Source organism: Dama dama, chromosome 13, assembly GCF_033118175.1.
Source record: "Dama dama isolate Ldn47 chromosome 13, ASM3311817v1, whole genome shotgun sequence".
Lineage (NCBI taxonomy): Eukaryota > Metazoa > Chordata > Mammalia > Artiodactyla > Cervidae > Dama > Dama dama.
In genome coordinates, this window is record NC_083693.1 from 15,709,132 (window position 1) to 15,734,336 (window position 25,205).

General features: G+C 49.1%; 1 protein-coding gene across 1 annotated transcript in view; it reads left to right on the forward strand.

Annotated features, from left to right (window-relative positions):
- The window catches only part of ADAMTS17 (ADAM metallopeptidase with thrombospondin type 1 motif 17), a 392,337-nt gene that overhangs the window by 255,893 nt on the left and 111,239 nt on the right, over nucleotides 1-25,205 (forward strand). Inside the window, exons 13-14 of the mRNA XM_061159720.1 lie at nucleotides 5,846-6,012; nucleotides 15,048-15,175. Of these exons, the coding sequence (XP_061015703.1) occupies nucleotides 5,846-6,012; nucleotides 15,048-15,175 (295 nt within the window). The remainder of the gene's footprint in view (nucleotides 1-5,845; nucleotides 6,013-15,047; nucleotides 15,176-25,205) is intronic.

The window sequence follows — 25,205 nt, forward strand, 5'->3', positions numbered from 1 at the left end:
AGTTTATGTCTGAATTTCTACTTTGTTCATGTTTGTAAAGTCCTGATAGAGTACAAATAGAAATTGGGGATTGATATTGGAGAATCATCTTGAAAATCCATCACACGCCTAAAGCCTGTCTCAGTGAGTCAGGCTGGCTTTCCTGGCCCCACAACAGCCAGTGGGTGGCCCCCTTCCCCAGTCTGCTCCTGCTGCCACCAGGAGTGCTTGTGAGTCACACTTTCTTATCTCTACCGCCTACTTCCCTGCTGAGAAGTTGTTGAATACATTGGAGCTTCAGTTTCCTCATCTGAAGGATGCAGTCAGAACACCCTATCTGATTCTTTCTGCCAACTTAACTAGGTAGTATCAAGAGTGGGCAGAGGGTGTGCCCTCCGGCATATTAGCATGTGATCACAGTTGATGTGAAAGTGCCTCTGGCCTTACCTATGTCCTCAAGGATGAGATTTCAATGTGCTGCTGCCTCCCCTTCCATTTACATGAGTCTTCATGGAGCCTTCTGGCCCTTCTAGCCCCTGTGGGAAAGACTGAGGACAGACAACTATTCTACCACAAATCTGACCGTGTTAGCCATCCTCCATTTTAGCCATGTCCAGCTTGCTTTCTATTGTTTTAGCCTTCCTCGGTGCTTTTTCTTTGATCTACATTGCATGACTCGGGGTAAAGGAGAACCCCAGGCCTCTGCTTCTCAGACTTTGGGAGGGTTATCCCTCCTGCCTGTGGTTACAGGTCCACTCCAGCATCTCCTGAAGGCCCTGTGTCCATGCAGCTCAAATGTGGTCCACTCAGCTGCATGACTTCCTTGGTGAAGCTGGTCCCTCCTTCAAGTCCTCCCCCAGAACTTCTGTTCATAATCTCCTTGTGGACCTTCTCATCAGACATGCCCTCCCTCCACAAAGATTCTCCTGCCTCTTCTTCTTGGCATGTATAGCGGGCCTCCTTCTGTGGTCTCAGCACCACAGTGTACCCAGGAGGCCCTCACTGGTGTCACAGTGACACTCGGATGGCCTGTATTATTGGCACCATCTGAAAGAGTGAGTCAGCTGAGTGCAGAGTCTTGCCACAGATCAACACACCAAAACTCGGATGATGTGGGTAGCAAGTCATGCTGCTTGTGGATTGCTTCTTCCTTTTCCCATGTTGTTCAAAATGGTGACCAAAAGGAAAACTGAAAAAAACAAATCTCTTAGTCATTTTTTGAACAGGAAAAGCTTAATGTAAAACCGCATTAACTATAAGAGGTGGTTGGAGTATAGGGGAATTAGCTGCTAAGGGGTAAAGAACTCTAAAACAGAAAGAGTAGATACAGGAAGCAGCCTCTATCTTCAGGTTTGAGGCAGGGCACCCAAGGGCAGAACAAGGATGGATGAGGGTGCCCACCTCACACACACACCCAAGGCTGAGATTCCTTGGACCTGTTGGAGAGTGTACACCCAGGGCCCACTGGATGAGGGAGAGGTTTGCAGAGGTGCTGCACTGGTAGAACTCTCTGGAAAGTCATACTTAAGGATGTCAGAGAAAACTGTCCAAAGGTGAGACTACATGTGATACCAGACTGAGAATTTTCCCAAAGTGTGGTGCGCTTGGAAGCTGCCTAGAGGAAGATGGGCATCATGGGCCAATAGGAGCCTGCTGGGAGAGATCACATACCAGAGGCAGAGACAAAGCCTGTCCCTCCTCTAGTGCATTGTTGTTCAGTTGCTTAGTCACGTCTGACTCTTTGCAGCCCCACGTACTGCAGCATGCCAGGCATCCCTGTCCTTCAGCATCTCTCAGAGCTTGCTCAAGCTCATGTCCAGTGAGTCAGTGATGCCATCCAGCCATCTCATCCTCTGTTGTCCTTTTCTCTTCCTGCCTTCGATCTTTCCCAGCATCAGGGTCTTTTCTAATGAGTCAGCTCTTCACATCAGGTGGCCAAAGTATCGGAGCTACAGCTTCAGCATCAGTCCTTCCAATGAATATTCAGGACTGATTTCCTTTAGGATGTACTGGTTGGATCTCCTTGTAATCAAAGGGATTCTTAAGAGTCTTCTCCAATACCACAGTTCAAAAGCATCAATTCTTCAGTGCTCAGCCTTGATTATGGTCCAACTCTCACATCCATACATGACTGCAAAAACCATAGCTTTGATTAGATGGACCGTTGTCAGCAAAGTAATGTCTCTGCTTTTAAATACACTGTCTAGGTTTGTCTAGGGCTTCCCTCTGGCTCAGCTGGTAAAGAATCCACCTGCAGGAGACCTGGGTTCAATCCCTGGGTTGGGAAGATCCCCTGGAGAAGGGGAAGGCTACCCACTTCAGTATTCTGGCCTGGAGAATTCCATGAATTGTATAGTCCATGGGGTCTCCAAGAGTCAGACACAACTGAGCGACTTTCACTTTCACTTCTAGGTTTCCCATAGCTTTTCTTCCAAGGAGCAAGCGTCTTTTAATTTCATGGCTGCAGTGATTTTGGAGCCTAAGAAAATAAAATCTGTCACTGTTTCCATTGTTTCCCCATCTATTTGCCATGAAGTGATGGGATTGGATGCCATGATCTTCATTTTTTGAGTGTTGAATTTTAAGCCAGCTTTTTCACTCTCCTCTTTCACCTTCATCAAGAGGCTCTTTAGTTCTTCTTCATTTTCTGCCCTAAGGATGGTGTCATTTGCATGCCTGAGGTTATTGATATTTCCCCCAAAAATCTTGATCCCAGCTTATGCTTCATCCAGCCCAGCATTCTGCATGATGTGCTCTGCATATAAGTTAAATAAGCAGAGTGACAATATATAGCATTGATGTACTCCCTTCCCAGTTTGGAACCAGTCTGTTGTTCCATGTCCAGTTCTAACTGTTGCTTCTTGACATGCATACAGTGATTAATGCAAAGAAATAGAGGAAAACAATAGAATGGGAAAGACTAGAGATCTCTTCAGGAAAATTAGAGATACCAAGGGAACTTTTCATGCAAAGATGGGCACAATAAAGGACAGAAATGGTATGGACCTAACGAGTTAGGGATGGGGGAGTGGGGAAGATGGGGCGCAGTGAGCCAGGTGGGAGCTGAAAGCAGACTTCCCTGTAAGAGAAGATCAGATATGGAGAAGAAACAAGATAAAGAGAATTCCAGAGGGAAACCCTCTAAGGCACATGTGGTATCACATGGGCTGCCCCCTCCCAGGCCCGCTTGCTGCAGGATCCAGGAGCTCTCTTCTGTCACATCTGATGTCTCCACCTACCTGCTGTGAGGTATAAAGGTAGTTCGTATATGAGGGTCAGTTAGACATAAATCTGGAAAAATCAGCTGATGGAGAAAAATAAAGTGACGCTTAATTACAATTCCAGAAGTTAATTACATGACATGTGCAATTCTTGGTCCACACCCTAAGGAAGGTATATAAAAAATGTACCTTCTTTTATTTTTTTTTCAGCAGTCAACCTAATTTATGTTTCTTAACTCCATTCTAGTCCATGTTGGATTCCTAATCACTTCAAGAGTTTTTGCCCCGTTTTTCCTGAGTTTGCATCTAAGTTCGGTTGAGGATGCACCTGGTTACTGTGATGTCTGGTTTATTCATCTCTAGGGCTGCTGTAACAACCCTCTAACTGGTGGCATGCATAAGTAACAGAGATTTATCTTCCCAGTTCTGAAGGCTAGAAGTCCAAGATCAAGGTATGGAAGACTTGGCTCCTTCTGAGGGTAGTAAGGGAGAATCTGGTGGTTTACTGGCACTCTTTGGCATTCCATAGAGTGTAGAGACATCACCCTGATCTCCGTCTTCATCTTCACATGGCATTCTCCTTGTGGGTGTCTGTCTTCAGATTGCCCCCTTTTGATAATAATACCAGTAGTACTGAATTAGGAACTTAATCTACTCTGGTATGATCACATCTTAACTAATTATGTCTGCAGTGATCCTATTTTCAAGTATTCTGATGCTCTGAGGGTTAAGACTGCAGCACATGAATTTCAGAAAGAACACAGTTCAACCCACAACTTCTTACCCGAGAGCATCTCTGCCTTCTGGTCCCAGCCGTGGGATGTGCAGCTCACCTGTTGCAGACAAGATGTCCTTCCTGTAGGTCCACATGGTTCATCAGGGCAAGCCCCTCTCTGTTCCTTCCACACCATGGTTTGTGGCACAGAAATACATTCATCTATACACACTTCAGCCTGGGGCTGCTGGGGAGGTGGTCTGAGGCTCCATCTACCTAAACATGTCATGTAGTCATTTTTCCTGAGCTCTAGCTGCCTCCCTGGTACTCTGGGCGGAAAGAAGAACAAAGGATCCCTCTCTTCTCAGATTTCATAAGCCTTAGAGAGGTTTTACTGTTCCCTGTTGAAAAGTTTCTCTGTGCTGGGGATCAGCCTGAAGAAGTGCAAGGTCTTGTCTGGCCTTTGAGATCAGAACTCAGAGCCTTTGTGGAATCATTAGCATATGTCATCTCTCAAGGCTGCCTCCACTTTAGGGCAAGAGAGATGTTGTCTGGTGTGTTTGAGGTGGGCATGGAGGAATGAACACACCTTTCCTCCTATTGCAGGTGTTTCCTCAAACATGTTTATGTAGACCATGGGCTGGCTAGCTATGGCCTATGGGCCAAGTCTAGCCCACCACTGGGTTTTGTAAATAAAGTTTTATTGGCACACAGCCACACCCTTTTGTTTATACATTGTCTTTGGTGCTATAGTGGCAGAGTTGAGTACTTGCATGGCCCATAAATCCAGAAAAATTGACTGTCTGGCCCTTTACAAGAAAGTTTGTGGATTCCTGGTGTAGATTATTGTGGCACAAAAGCCTGAAGACTTTTGCCGTCTTCCACTGTCATATCTCTTCTATAAGGCGGTGATCATAGGGTGGTCTTACAGTGTGAAGACAAGAAATGGCAAAGAGAGGGAAAGAAGTACTCAAAATGAAATGGTTAGGGTGTCAGAATGTCACCTTGCTAACAGGACTTTACAGTTTGTGAAAAGTCATTGAGCAGAGCAGCTGTGATTCGTGCTGGATTTCAGTAAAAAATGTGCCCAGGGAATGGGGGAGGCAGTCTCACCCCATCATGATGTTCTTGGCATTGTGGAAGTGAAGAGCACCATTGAGGTGGCCCCCGTCAGAGTCCTATGAGGACACCAGAGCCTTGCAGAAGAGCTGGGCGGGGCCAGCTTCAGGGTCCTGCTGCTCCCCAGTGCCCTTCCCGTGTGTAGACATGGCCCCAGGACACATCTGGGTCTGCAGAACTGGTTAAAATCCCAGTTTCAGCACAGAGCATCGAGGAACCAAGACTGCAATCTTGAGCATGTGTGGTCTCACGTTTGTCTGGTAAAGGATGCAGAGCTGGGATCTGGCTGGTCTCTACCCAGAGCCCATGAACCAGTGAATTAATAGTTCTGATTCTTTTCATTATGGAGTAAATGAGAGCTGTTTATTTGCTCCATGTGAAACTTAGTATAACTTAGTGAAACCTCTGAAGTATAGCTAGCAGCCATTTAAACGTCTTCATTCTGTAGAAGAAAAAACCCCAAAAAACCCACACACGCCAAAAATTCCCCTTGGGGTTTTCAGTGTTACAGATGGTCAAGTTTTAAGTTCAGATGAAAGACAATTCTGGGATCTTGCTGAACTGATCCATCCCGTATCCTATTTCCAGATGACCTTGATTTACAGTTCTTGGATGCATTTTTCTCATGGCTTACTTAACATGTCGTCATTGTGGGGCTGGGATTGCTGAGAGATGGTGTGGAAGAGGAGAGGGGGTGTTGCTTTGGAAACCCTGCATGCCCCTCCCCCTCCTGGAAAGAGAAGCCACCCGTGAGCTCCCATGCTGTTTCTGCGGCCTGTCTGGTTAACGTGAGCCCTTCTCTTCCTTCTAGCCCAGGACCAGGAGGCACGCACTGCCTGGGCGCCAGTGTGGAGCACACAGTCTGCGAGAACCTGCCCTGTCCCAAGGGCCTGCCCAGCTTCCGTGACCAGCAGTGCCAGACGCACGACCGGCTGAGCAGCAAGAAGAAGGGCCTGCTCACCGCAGTGGTGGTTGACGGTAAAGGCACATGGCACATCCTTTCAGCGGAGCTTCCCTCTCCTCTCCCCCAGCGCCGTAAACACCTCCTAGGAGAACCCACAGGCATCCCCACCCCCAAAATCCACCCAGTCCTGCCCGACTCAGCTGTGGACCCACTTCTTGAGCCGTGGGTTGAACTTGGATGACCCAGCTCGGTGAGATTTCCCAAACACAGCCGTGAGGCAGGCAACGGACCTGATCTCTCCTGCCCGGGGGTGCTGGCAGCCTGCCGTCCAGTGCCCTGCGCTGCCAGGTGCCGGCCGACCCTAAGAACGCAGCTCTGCAGGGGCAGGACAGCGGGTTTGTGTGTCTGCTGTTTCTCTTCCCAGTGGTGATGCTTTCTTGCAATCTTTATTTGGTTCATCTTGAGCTGGCTCTTACTCCTTGACTGGAGTGTTGGGAAGAAGTTTTTTTTTTTCTTTAACTGAAGTAACATTGGTTTATAACATTATGTGAATGTCACATATGCAACACTATATTTTTCACTCATGTATACGCTACAGTGTGCTCCTCACGAGAAGTTAAATTTCCATCTGTCACCATACAGTTGACCCTCTTGACCTTCCCCCTACCCCCCTTCCCTGCTGGTAACCACTACTCTGTTCACTGTATCTGTGTTTGTTTTTGTTTTGTTCGAGGACAGTTTATAGCTTGCTGAAGACGACAGTAAGCACAGGTCATCTTTTCTTTCCTACAGTTTTCTCTCAAATCAAGAGACTCTGCCCCCTGGGCCATTGCAAGCATTTCCAGTGACTGATAAAATTCTAGGTGGAGTATCATGTCTGTAGAATTTGTGATGTTTGTTTATTGTCCACAAGGATATCCCGGGGCCTATTTGAGGGTTTTTTCATTCTTAAGATTCTGTTCACCTTCAGAAAGCAAGAGTGTGTTATAATGATGACAGCATGGTTTATGGAGCGTACCACGTGCCAGGCTCAAGTTAGCTCTGCATGCATCATCTCATTGAATGTGCAAAACAAGCCATGCGGAAGGTGAGAGGTTACAGGTTATGTGACATTTCTTAGCTTCGGCAGCTGATAAGGAGCTGGGAGGGAGCTGACCCCAGTTCTAGAGGAGCTGCTGACTCAGAAAATAACCAGCTGGCTTCTGGTAGTCGAGTAAGAAAAAAAAGTTCATGAATGCCGAGTGAGGAGCTTTAGTAAGAACTCAGGCAACTGGGCCTGATTTTTACACAGTCTCTGTAGTATTTTGCAGGAAAATGAGGTTCCTGTCTCAGGACTTAGGTTTCTTCACTGTCATGTGAAGAACCTCTGAAATCTACACTCTGTTACACACTCAAGTGTGCATAGCTGTGTTGGGGGTAGGCCCAGGCGGTTCAGGGAAAAGTGGACCCAGACCTACAGCTTTTAACCCAACAACCTGACCCATGACCCATTAGCTTCCTTCGAGCTGAGATGGGATGTTCTAAACCATCCCAGGGAATGTCAACTCAACCGGCGATGGGCTCATTTTAAGGCATTGGGAAGTCCTTCAGACGTTTTCCTTTTTCACAAAGACCACCACCTTTGGGAGCTGTGTGACTGTGGCCGCCCTGTCACCCAACCAGCAGACTTCCAGGGGGATGGAGCCTTCATACTGTCCACTTTCCCTGCGGACTAGGGAGAAAGAAGACCCGCACTCCGCAAAGTGAGACAGGCAGCTGGAGGCCGAGGCTCACGAGAGCCTCACAACTCTGCCTGGGCATCCGTCTGATGCAGGAAGATGCTCGAGGCTTCAAGACATCCCAGACACCCTACTCGGGAGGGAGGGAGTGCTGGCAGGGGCTGCTGTGTTCCCAGCGCATTTCCACGCCTTCAGCCCCATCCCCAGACTCCCAGATGAATGGGTTCGGGTCCCTTGCCTGTCCTCTCCCTCATCTTGGGAGAGGGAAGAGGTCAGGTCTGGATAGACGTGCCTCACTCTCATTTCCCCTCGGCCATGTGCACGGCCTTGTTATTCTTTCCTTGGTCTCTCGCTCCAGTTTTCAGTTTTCCTGCCTCATTTATTCAATGCAGAAATCCCACTGAAATGTCTGTTTTTCCATAGATTTCTCCAAGTCCAGATTAAACTTCTGTTTTCCTTGTAACCGCTTTTGGATCACTGAGCCGCTAGGTTCCTTATCATCACAGTGGCTGAGGCCGATGTCTGCCCAGAGCCCCCTTCAGGGAAGCCTCCAAGTGCAGCTATATGGGGAAGCTGGCTGGGTTCAGACTGTGTGTTGACCCACTCACTTTTTGTTTCTGCCAAAGCAATGAATAGTTACAGCCAGAATGCCACTGCCTTTGATCTGGAAAGTGCAGCCCTCTGTGATAAGGCAGTGAGCACTCTGCCTTTGAAGGAAAGACCTCAAGTTCAGGGCTTTGCCAGGGTAGCTTGACCCATCCCCCTCGGGGGTGGAATGGTCATGTCTTCTTGCATATTTGGTTTCATTTCCTTCTCAAATAGAAACAGAAGCCAGCTTTTTTTTTCTTTCTTTTTTTTTTTAAGGAGTGTTTCACAAGGATAAAAGCAAAATAATAAATGGCCAATTCAGAAGGTAGGGGGAGAGTACAGATTATAAGTGTTCCCCTCACAACTCCGTTTATAAAAGGCACAATTCTAGCTCAGCCGTGAGAGGAACGATTCCTGTGGTTGGGCTCTGGGCTCTTCTGAAGCCCATTATGACTGCCCCATTCATAGCATTGCTATTGCTGTGGAATTCCTTGGCGAGTGACGCACAGTTCAAGAAAGGGGAAGCTATATTTTTTTTTTCTTTTTTCTCTTATTGAAAAAAAAAAAGGAATTCTTGCAGAGGTAGATTTTCCAAGGGAGGGCTCAGGACCACAAATTCATACCACCTCCAAAAGAAGACAAAGACTCTCCTTAGAAAATATTTCTAAGTGGAAAAGCCTTTAGACAGAAACCCAGTGAGGTGGCCTGTTGCCAAACCCACCCCTTTTCTGCCTTCCCCGTGGAATCTCGTTGAAGGGGAAACCTTCAAGAGGTTAGTCCTCCCTGCCCAGGCCAGCAGGCCACGTGCCCACTGAAGTGTCAGAGGCCATGGCAAAGGCCCTGTCTAGATGTGGAGGTGCTTTTCGAGCTCACTGTCTGCGACATGGCAGGACCCACTGTGGATCTGAGCCTCCCACGGGGTGGAAGGTCCGATGGTCAGGGCTCTCTCACTCCAGCTTGACCATGCTGGGAGCTAGAATTGCTTAATGAAAAAAAAGAGTGGTTGCAGAGATGCAGGGTGTCTCACAGATCCCCAGGGCCAGGAGTAGGAGGAAGTTCTGGGGCCAGGGTCTCTGGAGATGTCAGGACTTTCTGTCCATGTTCAGCACAGCTTGCGTTTGTGAGCCGTGTCTTCCTGCCCCTGCTGCAGACTGACTTTCTCATAGCTTGTCCACAAGCAGGCTCATGGCTTGGTCCACAGCCTCTTTTATTAAGTCCTCCTCCTGTTTCCAGATCCTTTGGGGTCAGATGTGGTTGGGAGATCACTTCAGCTGTTAGAAGAATACCAACCATATATCAATCATGTATTACTTAATACCCCAGCGGGGTCCTGGGAAGCTCCCCTCAGTCAGACACATGGACACCTCCAGGTTGCCAGGGAACAGTGTTTAAGTGGGTTACTGCATACTACCAGCAGCCTCATGTCAGTCAAGGCTAGTTTTGCAGCCTTTTGTGTCTACCATAAATGTTTAAAAAAAGAAAAAATGCGTGCAGTTTTCAGAGATTCTGGATTTCTGAATTGTGGATGAGGGAATGTAGACTTCTTAGAGCTCCATCAACCTTGAGCATGTATAACCTCTCTACCTGAATATTCATTGGAATAACCTTTGTACCTGAGTTTCAGCTGAAGCTCCAATACTTTGGCCACCTGATGCGAAGAGCTGACTCATTGGAAAAGACCCTGATGCTGGGAAAGATTGAAGGCAGGAGGAGAAAGGGATGACAGAGGATGAGATGGTTGCATGGCATCACTGACGCAATGGACATGAGTTTTGAGTAGGCTCTGGGAGTTGGTGATGGACAGGGAAGCCTGGCGTGCTGCAGTCCATGGGGTCGCAAAGAGTTGGACATGACTGAGGGACTGAACTGAACTGATCTGACTTTCAGTGCTGATTTTCCAGGAGAGAGACTTTGATTAGTCTAGCTGTGGTCAGGAGGCCATTCTTGGTCCAATCAACTGAGGCCCGTTGAGGCCTGGCTATGAGGCTGTGGTGGGGAAAAAGACTCTGATTGGTCTAGCTGCAGTCAGGTGGCCGCTGCTGGTCCAATCAGCTGAGGCCTGGCTGTGGGTCATGGTGGGCAGCTTTGGAGATAGGGAGCCGAGCAGCCTGCTCAGCATGAATACCCCACAGAGGGCCAGGCAGGACTGGGGTGAGCAGCTATGATGGCCTCAAAGTTAACTAGTCTCCACCTTAGTAAGACTTTGTAACTACTGGCAGAGAGAGAATGACAAAAGCACAAAGAACCACAAGTGTCCTCTTCACCATCCTGGCCCTAGAGCACCAGGGCAAGTCTTCCAAGCCTCCATCAAGCAGACGTGGTGGTGTGGCTCTCAATCCCCCAAGCCTGTCTCACCTTCCCTGTTTGCGGCTTCCCCAAGTGTAAGTCCTGACAACAGGTGAACCAGTGGAAAGCTGGGACCCACCCTAAATAGACTGAGAGAAGGAGAAGGGGATGACAGAGGACGAGATGGTTGGATGGCATCATCGACTCAATGGACATGAGTTTGAGTAAGCTCCAGGAGGTGGTGATGGACAGGGAGTCAGACATGACTGAGCGACTGAACTGAACTGATCCCAAACAGCTTCAATTCCGATTGCATCGTGGCACACATCAGCCAGGCAAGAGGGATGTTCCAAGCTTCTCTCCTTAGGGTATATGATTATATAACTTTTAAGAAGATTTTACCTCCCTCTATACAACTGAGGGCTTTCCTGGTGGCTCAGATGGTAAAGAATCGTCTGCAATGTGGAAGACCTGGGTTCAGTCCCTGGGTAGTGGAGATCCCCTGGAGGAGGGCATGGCAACCCACTCCGGTATTCTTGCCTGGAGAATCCCCATAGACAGAGGAGCCTGGCGGGCTACAGTCTGTGGGGCCACAAAGAATCGGACACGACTGAGCGATTAAGCATAGCACATACAACTGAGGATGTAAGAGTGTTGATACTGCCCAAAGTTGAAACCCAACACCTCATGTTATTTATCAGGAAATTAATTACCCAGCCAGGGCAGCTCAGAGGGGAATATTCAGAGAATTTTGAGAGGTTCTGAGATGCTCAAGTTTTATAAAGTTTATCCTGTGTCCCTTTGGGACATACTGCTGTACCTTCCTAGAGGTGCGGGGTGCCCTAATTTCTGAGGAGAATCCTCAGAAAAGGAGATGGACAAATGGAGTGAGTTCCAGCTGAACAGGGGAAGGAAGTGTTACCTCTGGGCTCTGTTGTGGGGCTTGAGGCTCTCCAGACTGCCCAAGCCGTGAGGACAGTGTCTGCAGGTGGAAGAGTAGAGTTGAGGGTACCTTCTTGCCTGGGTTCATGTCAGAATCCCTCCATCTGAGGTTCGGGTCCCCTGATTTGCAGAGTCTCTACTTCCCTGATGTTCACATCAAAGAACCCAGGTAGACCATCTTCATCCCTTTCAAGTCTGGTCGTTCTAACTTACCTCAAAGAGCCTCTACTTTTCTACCCAAATCCCATTTTCATTTCTGCCTAAATCACAGTGTATACTCATAAGCCAGAGAAGTTCATAAAAGTGGTGGTTTGTTTTCAGCATGGTGTCTTTGGTACCTTTGACTCCCAGAGTTCTCAATTCAGAAGGAAAACAGTGATGAACCAGGGTCTGGCCCTGCCCGTCAAGGGGCTCTGGGTAGCCACACATATTCTCTGAGCCTCACATGCTCAGCTGTAAGAAGGAATGATGACAACACCCTCCTGAAATGCATAGACACTGCATGCTGCATGGCACAGAGCAAATAATATTATTTATGATTTTATGATCATCACCATTGTCATTATTACTGTAGTTGAATGAATCTCCTCAAAGCTCAGTTACTGCAGATATTGAGGCAGCTCTGCAGTTTAAATGTAATCCTTCATTTTGAAACTGCTTTGGCCAAGGGATCCATCCTTACAATGAACCACTAGAGGAAGCCTAATATGTGGAGAAGATATATCCATCCATTCAAGATTGGGACTCAGTGTTGCCCCTCTCCCAGTGGCTTCCCTACATGCTTATAGGAAACCTCAGGTTCCCAAAGAGCACCCCAAAATTCTTGTCAAATTAATCTCCCAGAACCTGATCCCAATTTACATTTCAGTCTCCCATAGTTCTTTCATTGACCTTCATCTTGGGTTATTTCATCTAAATGAAGGGACAGCTGACCCCAGCCTGCCACCTGGGGGAGTGGATCATTCCTTCCAGTATGCCTGTCCTCTTGACAGCTCAGATCAGACCTGTGAGTATTTTCACAGTCTGCCTCATCCGGAGTTTGCTGTTTACTTGTTCACAAGACCACCAGGGCCTTGAAAAGCATGCAAGATTTATCTTTCTTTCCCAAGCAGTGCCAGAACAGTGCCTTGTGTGAGAGAGGTCCTCCATCCACATTTATTAAATGAAGCATTGTTACTTTGCTTACTTGGGAAACTACCCTTCACAGTTGATTCCCCCCCCACACACAACTAACTGGAACAGCCAAGTTGAACACCTGCACTCTACCCCTATAGCTTCTTTCTAGCGTTCTAAGACAAGATTCCCAGTGGACATGTTGGTCAGTAGCACTGTGTGGGAGACGAGCTCAATGGAAAGCTGCTGAACACAGTGCAGTTTAGTGAATGTCACCCCATCTCAAAAGCTGCGGAACCTGGGTGAGGCGACATGTCTGCTCTGACAAGACCTCTCCAGCTAGGATGCCAAAGTCTAAACTGAGGCCATGCCAGCTCCAGAAGCCTTTTGTTTTGCCCCTGCCTTTGTTTATCCGAGGCTACCAGAAGGCCCTCCTGGGGAAGGCTCATAGTGGAGATAAAAGACTTGGCAGAAACAACACAAAGATGTTGGCATTTCTCTCTCTGAAAGTTCCTTTGTAAAATAATCACACAATCTGCGTTAGAATTAGGTGACTGAGAGAGAGAAAACAGTGCATTTATCTTTCTCAAATACCTGCAAAAGAACAAAATCCATTCGTATTATTATTTTTTAAAGTCCTCTTTTCCCTACTTCAAACAGTGCCTTGTGTGAGAGAGGTCCTCCATCCACATTTATTAAATGAAGCATTGTTACTTTGCTTACTTATAACAATGTAAGTCCTAGCTTACTGGATGTCCTAGCTAATGCAATAAGACAAGAAAAGGAAGTAAAAGGTACACAGATTGGGGGAAAAGAAAACTATCTTTGCTGGGGAAAAATATCTTTGTTTGCAGATGGCACCATAATCTGTAGAAAATCCAAATGAATCAACAGAAAACTAAAAACCTCCTGGATTATAACAAGGTTGCAGGATACAAGAACAAAAGTCAGTCACTTCCCTATATAATAGCAATGAGCATGTGGAGTTTGAAATTAAGAACACAATGCCAGGACTTTCCTGGCAGTCTAGTGGTTAAGACTCTGCTTCCACTACAGGGGGGCATGGGTCCAATCCCTGGTCAAAGAGCTAAGATCCTGCATGCCGTGCCTCACAGCCAAGAAGTAAAAAGAACACTACTAAAATTCTTAAAATAAAAACACAATGCTGTTTACATTAGCACCCCCAAAATGAAATAATCGGGTTTAAATCTAACAAAATATGTATAAGATCTGTATGTGGAAAGCTATAAAACTCTGATGAATAAAATGAAACAATGATATAAATGGGGAAATATTCCCCATCTTTCCCCATGTCAGTGGAAAGGTGTCAAGATGTCAGTTCTTTCCAATTTGATCTATAGATTAAGTAATCCTGGTCAAAATACCAGCAGGTTATTTTGGGGCTATCAACAAACTGATTGTGAAGTTCATACCATAAGATGAAAATATTTACCAAGTCCTTCTGTGAGGCAGATCCTGGGACTGACCAAAGATGAAAGTTTAACTCCTTGTCCTCCAAGGGCTCCAATTTCCATCAGTTCTTTCATCTAAAGGTAATTTTCAATCCACCCCCTTCAAACTTCTGTAGCAAAAGGACTCACCTTATAAGAAATCCGAGACAGTAGGATTTGAAGGCTGTAATGGAGGTGTGTGCAAAGTGCAGGTGGAGATTGCAAGTCAGAAGTGGCATGAGAAGAGACGGCTCTGGAGTAGAAGCTTCTGGGGTGCCAGAAATATTCCAGAAAGCTAAGTGAGTGGAGGAATTTCCAGGCAGAGAGAACAATCTAGATAAAGGTGTGAGATCATGGCATGTTCTGGAGCTCATTTGGTTCCAGCAGCAGCAGCAGAAATCAGGATTTCCATCGTGCCTGGGGAAATGGCTCTTACAAGTTGTCCTAGCGACTTATGTGTCCCCTTTCTGTTTCTTATTCCTACACCATTTCTTCCAGGACCTTCTTGCTGCAACGCACAGTCCTGCAGCTTTTCTCCAGTGGCTGAGGAGCACTAAAACCTCAGCAAAAGCCGCTACTCTGGAGACCCTCCAGGGCTGCTCCCCTCGCTGGGAGGCCGCCTCCTCCCCCTTCTCCACCCCAAGCCCACCCTTGGTACATATTCAGCTTGCTTAGAGGTTAGCATTGGACAAAATGTTTGTTCAGCCTGGTAGTTTTAGTACTTTAAGGAAAAAGAAATACTGTATCTTTGCAAAGGATAAAGAAAACAAAGTGAAGAAAAGCCCACAGAGCTCTCACCTGCCTGCCTTTCACCCAAGTCACAGGAGGGTCTTTCTCCATGTTCTGGGTCACGTGTTCCAAGGGGTGGGTGCAGCATGTGTCCTGGACCTGTGACCCCGGTCCTATGCCAGCTTTTCCTCTCCTGGACTGGCCTGCGCCTACAAGCATCTTGCACCCCACCTGGCCCCCAAGACTCTACCCACGTCAATGTCCACCCCTTTCCCTCCTCAGATAAGCCATGTGAACTCTACTGCTCACCCCTCGGGAAGGAGTCCCCACTGCTGGTGGCCGATAGAGTCCTGGACGGCACGCCCTGCGGGCCCTACGAGACGGATCTCTGCGTGCATGGCAGGTGCCAGGTGATGTGTTTTCCTTGTGTCCTTGGCAGGGTTTTGGAGGGGAGGCTCCCTCCAGGGGGAGCTCAGGGTGGCAGAGGCCTCAGAAGGGCTGGGTGAGTGGACTTTCTCAAGAAGGCATCCCACGGGTGGTGTTGCCTCCTGCAGCCTGGCACCCCTCCCTCCCTCAGCAGTGACTGAGCATGTGGGCCAACCAAGAGTTGAGGTGCCGAAAGAGCAGTGGCGACATGGTCACCGCAAACGTCTTAGAGTAACTTTGGACACCACGACAAAGGGAAGAGTAGGCAGGCTACTCGGTAGACTGGAGGATGCACATGAATGTGTTTGGGGGCAAGCTTTGCTTGTTTAGCTATCAAAGATATAGTACAACTGAGCTGATGCCTTCACAGGTGGTACCTAGGGAGGTGAGCATGCCTGGCTTTGGGGCTCCACCCACTGGAATATAATCCACAAACCCATCCTGGTGTTAGATGTCTGTGATTCATTAGCGTGATGAAAGATGTCATTTAAGAAGGCAAAAAGAGAAAGGAGAGAGGATGGCCAATCATTTTAACCATAGTGGATTTTTTTCCCCTTGCAAAGTCCAAACTAGTCCAAGAATGGAATTTTTTAGGGAAAAGCTTGACAATGTCCAGACTCCTTTGGCACTGCATGGCTCTGTTATCAAATACGAATACGTGGGGACAATAGACACTTGGTGCCCAAGAGCCTTGGCCAGGCACCCTCCCAGGGAAGGAGGGGTGACGGGCCCTCGGGGCTGCCTATTGTAGCAAAGAATGTACAGAGCCTCAGGCAGTGTGAACCAGGATCTTATCATTATCGGCATGAGAAATTGCCGATGGTTCTGCTTCTCGGTAAACCTGCTAACAAGTCAAGTGCGAGATTTGTTTCCGTCCTAAATTACAACATGCACTTGCAGGGGCCACAGTGCGGCCCAAGTACGTATGTTCCTTTAGCAAACATATCCCAAGTTAAAAGCACTTGTGTTCTTTAAAGCAGCCCCAGCTGAGCCACCTCCAGCCTCTCAGCAGCATTTTCTGCAGTGTTCTTACCAATGTGGAAGCAATTCTAAGCATCCTGACATTTTCTGGCCAGCAGGGTCCATGTTAAACGGCCATTCATGATTTCAGCTCTAGGCAGTCCAGTGTGACCTTTCCATGACTTTAGTTCTTATGGCAGCCTTTTCAATTAGAGAGGCTCCCCTATGCCATGACAGCAAAACTCTCAGCCCTTTCGTGAGTACAGCTGGGCGTTCATGAGGCCACTCTAGGTATTCTAACAGCTTTAAGTCTGTGGTCATCAGGGCACCACTGAGCCAGAGCCTGGCCTGCACTTGAGTGTGACAGGGATGACGTGTACACTTGCCTTTCTGTTCCCACCTCTGTCCCGTTACCACCTCCGAGTCCATCTCAAATGGCTCTTCCACCATCTCCATCATTATATTTACTCACCCTGCACTGGGACTAGTGAGCGCTAACCAAGCCCAGCCCCTCCTGGCAGGGGTGCGGGGGAGCACAGAGGCACAGACAGTGGCCCCTTCACAGTGCTCTACAGCGGATAGGGTTCATGATCCTTGGAGCCTCACCCTGACAGTGGGGAGACCCATGCATGTTTTTGGAAGTACCATCACCTCTACGTGGATGCCCCACCAGTCCTAGCAGAAGGCCACTGTCCTGGCAGGTGGCATCAGCAGCTACCAGCAAGCACCTCATGAGAGAAATTGGCTTTCTGAAGGAAATTAAATCCCATCTGTGATTTTTCTAATAGTGCTCATTCTTCAGAGGGAAGCTGTGAAGGTTAACTTTCGCCCATGGTTAACTCAATGCTCACAGAAATTCCAATTAGTAATGTCAGAGTTAATGAAGTTTTATAATACCATTGAGCATGTTTAAGTAAGACTGTAATATAGTATTTATGCTTAGTTACAGTGATTGCCAAAGTGGAAAGTTCTGGATTTCTGTGGTCCTTGTAAATGAGTCAGGCAAGGAATGTTGGTTAAAGAGAAGAAGAGTAGTATTAATAAAAAGAAACCTCAGGGGGTTTGTGAGTAGAGGGTCTGACTGCTCATCGATGCCATCACCTAATTATAGTTGATAAAAGGTGGAATTCTTCCATACTTTATGTAAGACAGCACTACGGAAGTGTTGCTGTGGTTTACTTGTTAGCTTTTCCTGCTGTTCCCTGCAGCTCTAACGTTTGCTATTTTAGGGTAGCGGAAGGAGTTCTGGGAAACTCTGAGAAACATGGGGAACGGCAGGGACAAGAGGCTCCACGATGGCCTTTCCAGAAGATTCCACTGAGCTCCAAATAGCAGGCTGATTCAAACCATGACATGAAACATGGAAATACCATTTTACTCTGTTTTATGAGGACCAAGTTGAGTTTCATTTTAGTGAGTCACAAATTACTTAACATGCTAAAATGAAACTTAACAGCGCTCATAAAAGTGGGAGTGAATTGGGGGAAGAAACACAAACATTGTCTATTTTTCAGCAAGTCCCTATAAATCAGGAGTCCCATCATTAATGATTCCTCCTGTTGGCCTCCAGAAGCAAAGAAATCAAGTTAATATGCCTCTAATGTGCAACTTGCCTCAAAGCTGCTGACCGGTAAGGGGTGAGTCAAACAGCTGAACACGTCTGGGACCAGATGTGTTTGGCTTCATCAGCTTATGTACACTTGCAGCCAATGTATTCCAATTACAGTCACATTTCCTTGGGACCCTAGCTCATGTACGGATCCCTTGTTTGATGAACGGCAAAACATCTTCAGGGCCTGTAAGCTGCTTCAGTGAAGGGATGGTGTCTGATAATCTCTGTTCTCCAAAGAACTATCTTGAAGGACAGACAGTCTGTGATTGCGTTTTACAAAGAAAAAAAGAAGACTGGGTGGGTCACTGGCTCTTAGGGACTTAAGTGATTCTGGAAACTGGAGCCTGTTTCAATGGATCATTTTCAATGTCCAGAATTTATTGACCTCTTATTTTGTGTACAGTGGTTTTCTACTAGGCAAGTAGAATTACTGGTGGGATTTAGGAGATTTATAAGAGACTCTGACTTCAGATTCCCCTTGTGTAAAGAAGGGGTCACAAGCATGCAGAAAACTCTCAGTTGAGTTCAGTTCAGTTACTCAGCTGTGTTCAACTCTTTGCAACCCCATGGACTGCAGCACGCCAGGCTTCCCCATCCATCACCAGCTCCTGGAGCTTGCTCAAGCTCATGTCCATCAAGTCGGTGATGCCAGCCAACCATCTCATCCTCTGTCATCCCCTTCTCCTCCTGCCTTCAGTCTTGCCCAGCATCAGGGTCTTTTCCAGTGGGTCAGTTCTTTGCATCAGGTGGCCAAAGTATTGGAGTTTCAGCTTCAGCATCAGTCCTTCCAGTGAATATTCAGGACTGATCTCCTTTAGGATGGACTGGCTGGATCTCCTTGTGGGAAGCCCTCCTGGGTGTTTATGTACAGGCAGGCCTGTGTCTCAACAGTGCCCACCTGGTTGCTGCTTTTACCCTTCAGCCGACACCCTGAAGTGTGTGATTATTGGTGCCGAACCTTTATCCAAAGCAGTGCTTACAGCTCTGATGTCATACCCTGCACCCCTTTCACCTGATTAACCTCCCATAGCAACTTTCAGATTAAGCCTGTAGACTCAGCCACATGGTCACCCCTCTTCCATCCCAGGACTCCACTAATTCTGTGGTTAAGGCAGCATAGCACACACCACAGTGGTGAAGAGAAGCAGAGGCCATCCTTTGACAAGAAGGCAGAAGTGGATGCAAGTTTTACTGAAGGAACAGAGGCCAGAGCTGGAACAGATGGAGAGTCACAACCAGAAAGAAAGCAAGATGCTTGAGGAAGTCTAGGACTTGGGAATGGAGGGTGGAAGCGAGAAGTTGGCTGAAAACAATGAGCCTCGGTTGGTGACCTTGCCTGGCCTGGCACTTGGAGCTTGACGAGCTGTTAGGGAATTATCTTCAAGCTTCTCCCCAAAGTCGCGTGAAAAGCGGTTCAAGGACAGCTGGAGCAGGGAAGGGACCTCAGTGCTCCCACCCTCTGGGACTAAGGGCAGAGCCCAGCTTCCCTCCTGCTGGGCCCAAATGGAAGCCTGCCACCCTGCATCCAGAGTGGCCCGTCACTTGGCCATCTGTGCCTCATTCTCAAATACAAGTGGTCAGCCAGAGATCACCAGCTCCCTGAAGAAAACCAGCAGCAGGAATGAGAAAGGACCAAGAAAAACAAGCAGGAAAACTGACCCTGGCAAAAAAATTGAGATAATTACAGAATTCTGCATGCAGCCAAATGATCAACCAAGCATGCAGGCAAAATAATTTTGGGACATGGAAGAACTCAGAAATTTTATTTTCCATGTATCCTTTTGAAGAAATGAGGTGTGGTTTAGCAGGACGAGGGTGAAGGCAAGGAGGAGGAAGACGAGCCCAGCAGAACTTGGTGGAGTGACCCAGGAGCCCGGGAGAGGCCAGGAGGGGGTCTGCATCGCTGGCTGAAAGCAGCAATTAAATTTAAAGTAAGAAGTCAGTGATGTCCCTCTAACAGCAGAGAGAGATGGGGGCAGTGGTTGGAAGATAGCTATCAAGCTGAAGAAAGGAAGTGCTTCTTCTCTCAGCCAGGAACATGAACACAAATGAGGACTGCTGAAATCTGTGTGAGGAAGTCCCAGCTCAAAAATGAGAAAGTGAAACCACTCTGTTGAGGGAATGGTCACTGTGCTGTCCGGCTGGTGGTGTAGAAGAGAAGGCAGAGGACTTGGTTTGAAAACCGAAGTCTTCGGTTCCCCCGGCTTGATGAGAGGTCGGCATTGGCATGCTCTTATTGAATATGTGTTCTGTGCTCTGTACCATGCAGGCCACTGTGTTTAGGGTGAGGACAAGAACACAGAGGTTCATAAGACGCCCTCTTTCCCAGGCTTATGGTCCATCTGTGGGAAGAAGAAGCCAATTCACGTGAAACCTTAATGACCACAGGTGAAGGTATGGTCAAGAGCCGGTGAGAGACTGGGTTTAGAAAGAGCAGAAAGAACATTCCATGCGCCGGGCCGTGAGCTGGGCTTGCAGTGCTCAGCAGCACCAATAGGGTCCCTGTCCTCACGCACGGGGCAGACAAGGAAATGTACACTCACAGACCCGGTCATCCTGGCAGTCTGGCCCACGTGAGGAGGGAAGTGGGGTCATGGAGAGTAAGCTGTGGGCGGCATGGGGGGCCCTCGGAGGAGACAGAGCTGGCCCGGTGGAGACGTGGGGTGGAGCCAGTGCTCCTGGCAGAAGGCAGGGGTGAGGCCAGGCGTTCCAGAAACAGGGGCGGGTGGGGGGAGGCGCCAGGGCTCCGGGCTGTGCAGGGCCTGGCTGGTGGGGGCGGGACTCTGGGTTTCTTCTGACGGTGGAGCTCGTGGGAGCAGGCTGGAGGTGGTTGGACTCAGCGTGCACCAGGAGGAGGACGGAGGGCAGCCGAGGGGTTCGGATGAGATCGAGGAAGTGCGGGCATGCTCTCCAGGCAGTGGGGTCCACGGCCACGACCCGCTCATCTTCCCCGGTGAGGGTCAGTCCCGGAGCAGAAGAGAGAAAACCCGTGTGATCGGCCCTTGGCTGAGTAATCAGGCCTCAGCTGGGTAGTGGCCATGAGCACGGACAAGAAGCAGACACTGGAGGGGTTGCGGGGGAGCAAGCCGTGAGCTGGCACCTGAGTGAGTGTGTCAAGAAGGGGACCCGAAGCGGCCTGGAGGGCTCGGGTTAGGGCTGGGGAGGCGGCCGCGTCTGCGAGTTCCAGGAGAGCGGGTGAAGGTGTCCTAAACTGAGAAGTCAGGGGCTGGCAACTTCGGAGGAGGAGCCGGTGCCTCTGGGTGGCCACACTGAGGTCAGTGTCCTGGCTGGAGAGTCAGGAGGAGTGAGGATTGTCAGCAGACCAGCCCCCCATGAGCCTGGGTTGGGGGCAAGTGTGAGGTCTGAGAGTCGTCTGCACATGAGTGATGGGTGCGGCTTAAGGAGAAGGTGACATTACCAAGGAAAATCAGGAGCAGAAGGGCCATGAGAGCTACCCACTTCTGGAGTGCCCAGGTCAAGAGAGGAGGGGGCAGAGCCGTCCACGGGGCCCTGGAGAAGCACATGGGAGCCTGCCCCCTTCTCAGCCTCTGTCTTAGCATCTTTATTCCCGGTCTGGCACGTGGTAGGCACGTGACCGTGCTTTGGGTGAATGAATCAATGCACAGCACAGATGGGGCATCAGATGCTAAAGAGTGACGGACCAAAGATGAGGATGGAGACATGGTCAGTGGATGTGATGACCAGGAGGTTATCTGTGGCTGGTGATCGTCCATCAGTGGGGCAGGATGCCAGGGAAAGCATCCAGGTTTTCCAGCACTGAAGTGGATATTCCTCACTTCTCTGCTGTTCATGGTCCATCCTTCCCCCTCCTCCAGAACACAGCGCTGAGCACTAATGCTCTCCTAGGCTTTTGCATGTTTCACAAAGAACTGTCTTTACTGAAAGAACTTGTGCCTTTCCTGCCAGGTCCCCACCATCCTGAACCTTCAGTTAAGTACACCCTGGACAGTGTCCTCCCCTTGGCGTCACACGCGCCCTGGCTTGTCAGCAGAACAGGGCTCTGACCAACAGATGCTGACTAGGAACTGCTTTGAAAGCTTAGAAACAGTAGCAGGTTTTCCTAGTGTATGTGGAAAAGTGATCCCTGGGATAAATGGGAAGACGCAAGAGTGAATTGTTTGGAGTTCCCCTTGGTTTTGTCGTCTTGTTCTCTAGAACACCCAACCTCATAAACACAGTCATTAAATCTCCTGTGACAGTCAGCATCTGGTGGGCGGGGGGAGCAGAGAATCCCAGCCTCTTCCAAGTATATAATGTGTTTCTTGCACTACTCTGTAGCAGAGGGAGAAAACGCCGCTGTTGGCAGATTAGTTTGGCTGTTGCCCCTTGGTTTTCAGATTCACTGCTGTTCAGACACACGCATGCCCTGCATGCCCTGCCTTTAAATGCAGTTGTCATCTAAAATAATACCAGGCAGAGAGCACAGCATGCAAAACAGTCCCAGCCCCTGAGTGCCCCGAAGAATTAACTTACAGGGTGACCCTGCATGCATCCCTGTTCGTACCTGACCTGAGAAGCCCACGGGGACAGACCACGACCTGTTGTAGGTGGGGCTACTTGACATCACAGGAGAGCCTGCCTGCACACGGGCCTCTGCACACGGCTCGCGTGCCTCACCCCCAAGAGGGAAGATGCGGTCCTGCGTGCCTTCTCCTTGCCCTCTGCCTTTTCTGGAGAGGAGGGAGTCTGTGGCAGAAAAGAGAGAGATGACAATTACCTGTTGAGCCCTGCTCTGCTCAGATCGGAGGAGGAGGGCCTTGTCCCCAGGCCCTTAGAAGGCAGGCGGTGGCCTAGGAGCAGGCTCCATCCATCCAGACAGGGCCCACCTCTCACCCGGGCCTGAGAGGTGAGCTTGGGTTTCTCCAACCAGAGCAGTGGTCATTTTTGCAGCAACCCTCAGAGACTGAGGTTAATACTCTCATTTTTAGAATGGGGAAACTGAGGCTCGTGTCCAAATGTGTAACTCTCCTCAGTTCATGATCAACATTAGCACAGCATTTTCAGAAGAGAAGCTGACCGCCCACCCACCGGGTTGCTTTGCCCTAATCCGGAAGCCAGCTGGCTACAACCTGAAGTCGTGTCTGAGGACACTTCTGTTCTGAGAGGTGAAGTTTTAACAAAAGAAGCCAGTTTTTAAGATTAAAACAGAATGCTGGGTAAGGGAAGAAGAGAAAATAACAGAGAACCTTCACCCTGTATCCAGCCTTTGACAGTTTAACACGTAAGATACTGTGAGTCCCATGAACAAGGCTGTTAAAGGTTCCAGATCTGGGTCTCTGTGTCCTGGGTGGAGACCTGTGAGTTGGAAGTTCTGAACAGCCATAAACCGGCATCCAGGTGATCTGTGAGGCCCTCACTGAAGGCGTTTTGGGATTTATAACCAGACGTTCGGTCATGATGGAGCTTCCCGTAGGTTCTTTACTTGACCTGAGCACCACTGTAAGTGTGCCCCATTTCTGAGAGCAGTGGGAGGCCCCCACATCCATCGAGGGGTCCTCAGCCCAGAGCTGCTTTGGCTCAGGGGCACAGCTGCAGCGGGAGCTCCAGACATGGGACCTTTCCCGACAGGAAGGGGCACTTCTTCAGGACACAGGGCTGGGGTCTCTCAGCAGTGGCTCTCTCCAAGGAGGTCCATCTCTGAGCTCCAAACCTAGCCCAGTGGTCTTCCACGAGGCCCTGGGCCTGCAGCCTCACCTGGGAATTCAGCAACACAAATCCTTGGGCAACAGGTGACCTACCCAGGCCTCCAGGTGGCTGCAGCATGCTGGAGTTTAGTACGTGCCACCCCTGGTGAGCTTGTGTTCCTGGGCCCAGGAGGTGATCTCTCTGTTCTGGACATTGACCACAGCTGGTCAGACCAGGAGGTAGTGTTCCTTTAGCAGGTGCTGAGTGAGGGCTGTATGGAAGGGCATACCATCTTGGTAGACTAATTTTAGCCCTCAAGAGTCATCACCCCAATGAAAAAATAAGCAGGGGGCTCATGTTTTGGAAAGGATGGTACAACACCTCCGGAGAGAAATAGATGCTGACAGTGGGCCGTTGGACTTACCTGTGAATAACCTGGACTCTCAGAAAAGAGGCAAGGGCTGGCTCCTTGCAGTCCAAGCATACCCAAGTGTCGCAAAGCTGCTGTGTGCCCCATGGTCCCGTGGACAGTCTCCTCTCACCAGACCCCCAACTGATGGTGACTTCATCCCTGAAAGAAAGGAAATAGATTCCAAACATTGCATATTCTTAACCGTTGGATCCCATGAGGTCTAATTCAGTGTCGGTGGGGGCCTGCTACAGAGCAAGCGTGCACACATTCTTTACGTTATGTTTTAGGAGCAATGGTGAGAGTCACAGTGAAGAGAGACCATGGGCCCCCCGACCTGCCTCTGCTTGTCTGGTGCGGCAGTGTCTCCTGTTGGGGGCGGGGGGCCCTGAGGACAGCTGGTGCTGCTCTGGCTACGCAGGGGCTTTGCGAGCGTTCACTTGCACTACTGCCCTTCCTCATTCTCACTTTCTTCTCCCCACCAACTTCCTTCTGTCAGGGACTCTTGGGCGGGAAAGCGGTTTGCTCATCTAGGAGAGCAGTGTCCTTCTTCCCAGCGAGTCCCTTGTCCTGCTCCTCCCGGAAGCTCCTCCATTGCCTGACTGTCTTGCATCCAGGTGAATTCTTAATCTGGCAGATTTCAAATGCAGACTTCACCTCCTAGCCATGTCTTACCAGGAAAACCCATGGACAGAGGAGCCTGAATGACTGAGCATATATGTGCGTGCACACACACACACACACATACACACACACACAATCTCAGCCAAACAACAAGTAGCCTTTTGAAATTCCAGCATGGATTCTCTCCCCACATCTCCTTTTCCCAAAGGTAGTGTTTCTGGTGTTCTTTTAGCTTCCCTATTCTGAGCATTTCAGAATTCTCACAAACCCAGCATGCTTTGGGGAGAGGCCTGACGTTGTCCAGAAGGCCTTACGGTGACCTCAGTCCCAGGCTGGGGACGCCAGGGTTACCCAGCCAGCCTGGGGCCAGGAGGTGAAGGACTGCTCCTGGCCCTGCCAGACACTCGCTGTGTGCCCCTAGGTTTGTCAGCTGCCTTCGCTGGGCTAGGGAAAGCCATCTAGACCAAGAGGGCTGTTAGCTTAGAGTATCTAGAAAACTTTTATCTGGACACCCTGACTGAGGTATCAGTGGTACCTGCTCAAATCAGAGACCCACTATTGCTGAGCAGCAGTGTGATTAAAAGAGTAATAGAAAACCAGTGCGAGAGGAGTCTAGAGTACCTGGGAGATGGGGAAGCCACTTGGGGACAGGTCAGGGTATAGGGCCAGCTCGGGGATCCTGGCCCTGTGGCAGTACTGGAAACAGGCTGGGGAGCGGGACGTTGGCCTCTGGGACAGGAGACATGAAATTGGGCAGCGCACA